The 4,717-nt window shown below is 28.5% G+C and overlaps 1 protein-coding gene across 3 annotated transcripts in view; it reads right to left on the bottom strand.

The window, feature by feature from the left end:
- Positions 1-1,204: 1,204 nt before the first annotated feature.
- The window catches only part of LOC106461755 (MPN domain-containing protein-like), a 41,828-nt gene continuing 38,315 nt past the window's right edge, over positions 1,205-4,717 (bottom strand). For all 3 annotated transcript variants that reach the window (XM_022388788.1, XM_022388789.1, XM_022388790.1), the window contains exons 12-14: positions 4,339-4,409; positions 3,961-4,050; positions 1,205-2,057 (exon numbers count right to left, since the gene is read on the bottom strand). In XM_022388788.1, the coding sequence (XP_022244496.1) occupies positions 1,833-2,057; positions 3,961-4,050; positions 4,339-4,409 (386 nt within the window). In that variant the 3' untranslated portion in view covers positions 1,205-1,832. The remainder of the gene's footprint in view (positions 2,058-3,960; positions 4,051-4,338; positions 4,410-4,717) is intronic.

Raw genomic sequence — 4,717 nt, 5'->3', positions numbered from 1 at the left:
AGGAGTTTACCCATGTAAATTGCACAGAAGATACGTACTCAATTTTTGTACATAAATTTTACTAAATGACAAAACATTTACAAGGTCGTACATTAATAAAATTTCCTCTTTCACAGAAACTGTTAGCAACATATCAAGATCACACACCCAAACTTTATGCTACAACTTGAAGAATCTCTGTATAGTGTTTTAGCAACTGAACTCAGACATGTCTGGCTGAATATTTTATTCACTAGTATACTTAAACTTCATTGTCAGATTTTAAGTTCTATAGCCGGATAGTTTTAAACTGGTTAATAATAGCCAACCACAAAAGTATTTTTTCTTACTATTTAAACAAGTTCATTTATAATGCTCCAAGAAACAGATATTTGCCTCATAAACATAATTTTATTGATATTAACTATTGAAAAAACATCTTATAACACAAGTTCACTGTCTTTTGCAAAACATGTTTGTGCTGCAAGGTATTAATGAAACTAACTACACTTACATTAATAAAAAAAATAATATTTACTCAAAAACCCCATTACACAATATCAAAGAAAACAATATGATTTCATGTATAAAAGCAAGCAAAATTTTCACTTTTTTTACATTGACATTCTTATTTTATGAAATTTAAAAAAATTTTTTCAAAAAGAAAACTACTGAGTAAATAATCTTTGATTATATTTACTTATTCATTAAAATAAAAACAGTACACTGAAATATCTTTCAAAACTAATTAACTTAGGTCCTTTAGAAAACTTATAGTTTATGGTTAATATAATTATTTTTTCACAAGTTTAACTTTATGAATGCGTCATTTACAACGTGATCATTAAGCAAGTGGCCAGATTAGGCTTTTCTATGATTTATGTATTTGTTGTCATAAACAAAAACCAAGTTCATTCAATAATACATTATAAATTCCTACTTTAACCTTTAGTATTCCACTGCTGCAGTATGGTAGCTCCAATGACCAATTTATATTATCCACATTTATAAAAAATAAAATACAATAAAACAATGCATCTCACATCACAGAACAACACAAGAGCTTCCAACTCTCTATAGAAACACAATGACTATATTGATATTTAGAAAACACTTGTACCTTTTCAATTCTCCAACAATAATACATATTCAATCTACAAAATTAATCAGATCTAAACTGATGAGACACTAGTTAAACTTCACTTGTTCATCATCAACTATTTACTCTGAAAACCTAGCGACTTTAAACTACAAATGCAGTATAGTCTTGTATTTTGTGTATAAAAGGGTCTGTCAATATTCAGTAACATTTCTGTTCCTATCAAAATATTATTTCTTCTCATTTTAATATTCATACAATGAAAAAATTGAACTATTTGTTAAAGTCATCCACAGTTTCTTGAAGTCCTTCCTTTGCATGCATTGCTTAGTGCAAAGGAATGTACAGTACATCTCTGAATAATAAAACCACATCAGAAATTCTTTTTGGATCAAACAACCTAAAATGTACATTTAATTTGTTTTCACTAGTCAAAGTAGTCTGACTGAATTAGGTATTTACTATATTATGTTTGGGAACTCGTGCAGTAAGACCTAATGATACAAGCATTACAATCAGTTTTACTGCAATGTACATTACTTCAATTTCATGCAAGAGCTAGGTACATGAATGACTACTTGAAGAACTGAAAGATATATCCATCTTTAACAATCAAATGGTCCTAAAACAGCTTACAAATCTCTACACACTACAATAAACATAATACATGCACTAGAAAAAACAACCTGATTGTTAATGTGTAAAATTACATTCTACTTTAGTATTTATATTAAAACCTTCCTTATTCCAAAAACTAAACCATCACAAGACCCCTAACAAAGTCCCAGAAGTGTGCTACAGCTTGAGCTTGGGCTTGACTCTGTGTAGGTGTCTGGGCTCCAGTAACCTGTAAATCTTGAGGAAGCTTTGGAGTGAGAGACTTTTGAAGTTTTTGCCAATACGTAGCACTACCACTCTGATATTCTTTCTTAAAAATGATAAAGTCTTCAGCTCCTCTGTAAAAATCTGCAAGAAGTCTCTGCAAAAAATTCCACCGCGTATGAGGCATACAATAGTATTACTCAAATCAAGTTCTGATTAACAAAAATATATGTATTCAAGTACAAGATAGGGGGAATGAACTTGTAATTTTAATTTAAACCAACCTTTAAACACATTTAAAAAATTTCTGCTATTCTATAATTAAGTTAGCATTTCAATAAACAAAAACCTTATTTTCATCTTTCTAAAAACAATTATCAATCTGGAAATAATCATGTTCAGGAAATCTTGCTCAACCTATAAGAAACTTGTTGTGAAATTGCACTAAATATAAGATAATAGCATCTAACATCTGTTTTCTGATATAATTTTTTACTTCTTTCTTACGTATTAGCTTTTACATACGTTGGAAAATAATAGTACTTTATCAATGGAAAACAAAGAGCATCAGATACAGAATACAATGAACATAAAAACAACCAGCAAGTCTTGCAGGGGTTTTAAATCATGTTGAAATACTACAAAAAATACAAGTTAATTTTCACCATACATTCTTAACTTCTGCAAAAAAAAATTTTAATGTCGATACTAAAATATGCCAGAATGTTTTCTATGTGTAGAAATAATAAAAATGTTTATTTGGTAAAATCAGATGACAGATATAAAATAGTATTCTTACATACTTCCAACTTACAATCCCTAATGGAGTAATTAAAAGAAATGTGTAAAAAAACATTAAAAGTTTAACATGATTTTTTTATTTTTTATCATGAATATTAGGCTTACAGGTTACACTGCTTTGAAAGCTTTCAGTGCTTAACACACTAAGGTATATTAAGCATGGTGAAACATGATCGACTTACAGTGGGCTATATATCAAGTAAAGAAAAAAACACTTTCAATTGAACATCTATATACCCTGTTTAGTGCTTGAAAAATAACAGTTACTTATTTAAGGTTTGTATGTATGAAAATAATTATGTAATTTTTATGGAACAAAATGAATCTATATTGGCAGTCTTATGGAACCAAATGAATCTATATTGGGAGTCTTATGGAACAAATTGAATCTATATTGGGAGTCTTATGGAACAAATTGAATCTATATTGGCAGTCTTATGGAACAAAGATAATCTATATTGGCAGTCTTATGGAACAAAGATAATCTATATTGGCAGTCTTATGGAACAAAGATAATCTATATTGGCAGTTTACTTTTACACATATGCACCCCCTTATAAAAATACAGCTAATTAACTTCATTGTAAAACTTCTAATTTCATTTTTCAAGTTTCCTTAGCTGTAATAATTATGAACTATTAGCTAAGAAAAGCTGAAAATCACGTACCCTTTTCTTGGTTGTTTATTACTGACAACCTTGGCAAATTTGTTTACAAAGTTCATTTTTAGTGAAGTATTTACAATTTTTTTTGTGTTATTCATGAAAAGAACAAATTATTAATTATACCTATCGAAATAAAAATCTGTTCCAACAATAATTAACCTAACACACCAGAGATGTATCAATTTTGCATCTGATGCTGTTTGTGTGCGATTGTATTAATGGAAGGAAAGTCTGTCTAATTGTAGAATATATTGTATTATTACTGATTTTGCATGCTGTTTTACTGGTGTACAATATTTTTTAAAAGTATACAGTACTGTCTGCTGAATGTTTACACAACTAATGCATACAAGCAACATACAGTTGCAAAAAGTTCAACAACCTGGAGAATTTATGGCACAATGTCTGCAAATAATATATGATGTTCTTATTTAGATAGATCCTGCACACTTGGTTATAAACAATCTCAGAAAGTAATACCATGAGGACAAATCATTTAAAATTCTAGACTTTAAATTCATTTCTTATGATTTATATATTTTTATTGAAATCTTTGTAAATTCAAAATAGGTCACCTAAAAGTAAGTGTCCTTACCATTTCCATCAACAGATCTTGAGTAAGGAAGGAATCATGAGCAATATTGTATGCCATCTGCATTGGATGACCATATTCCTGAGGACGATGCTAGTACAATAAAGTGTATAAAAATGTTAAGAACAATAATACTTATCTTACTCAACTTCAATGTTTAATGACATATTTTTATTTATTTTCTATAATAAAAGTATTGGAAATTTTCTTCTTAGTTATTCTAATAATACAAAATCAGTAATATACAAATGCAAGGAAAGTTTATGTCTAACAATCCTTACACAAAGACAAAACATAACTTTAAAAGAAAAACAATACTTGTACAATAAACAAATTTATGAACAACTTTTTTTTTTTATTAGTCATATCAGTAATCTTTACCTCAGGAGGAGGCATCACCCAATAAGCCTGGTATTCTGCTTCACACGACTTTCTTTGCTTGTTGTATGGAGCTAAAATAAATGACAAACAGAAGTGTAAAACACATGAATTATTATGTTAATACAATTGAATAATTCATTTTGGGAATAATATGTTAATCCAAATATACATACATGCATTTTCAACAATAGCAGTGAACGGAATAAAGTACAATTATCAAATACTAGCCTTCTCCTTGTAAGATAAGCAAGAAAACTAAGATAAACATTTTTATTTTGTGGTAAAATGTCATTAAGATAGCACATATCACTATAAAGACAAGTGTGTTACTTTTTGTAAACTTCCAAAATTTATTAGTATAACAGGTTTCATGATTATA

The sequence above is a fragment of the Limulus polyphemus genome, unplaced genomic scaffold, assembly GCF_000517525.1.
Source record: "Limulus polyphemus unplaced genomic scaffold, Limulus_polyphemus-2.1.2 Scaffold1025, whole genome shotgun sequence".
Taxonomy (NCBI): Eukaryota; Metazoa; Arthropoda; class Merostomata; order Xiphosura; family Limulidae; genus Limulus; species Limulus polyphemus.
This window is presented reverse-complemented; position numbering and strand designations above follow the sequence as displayed.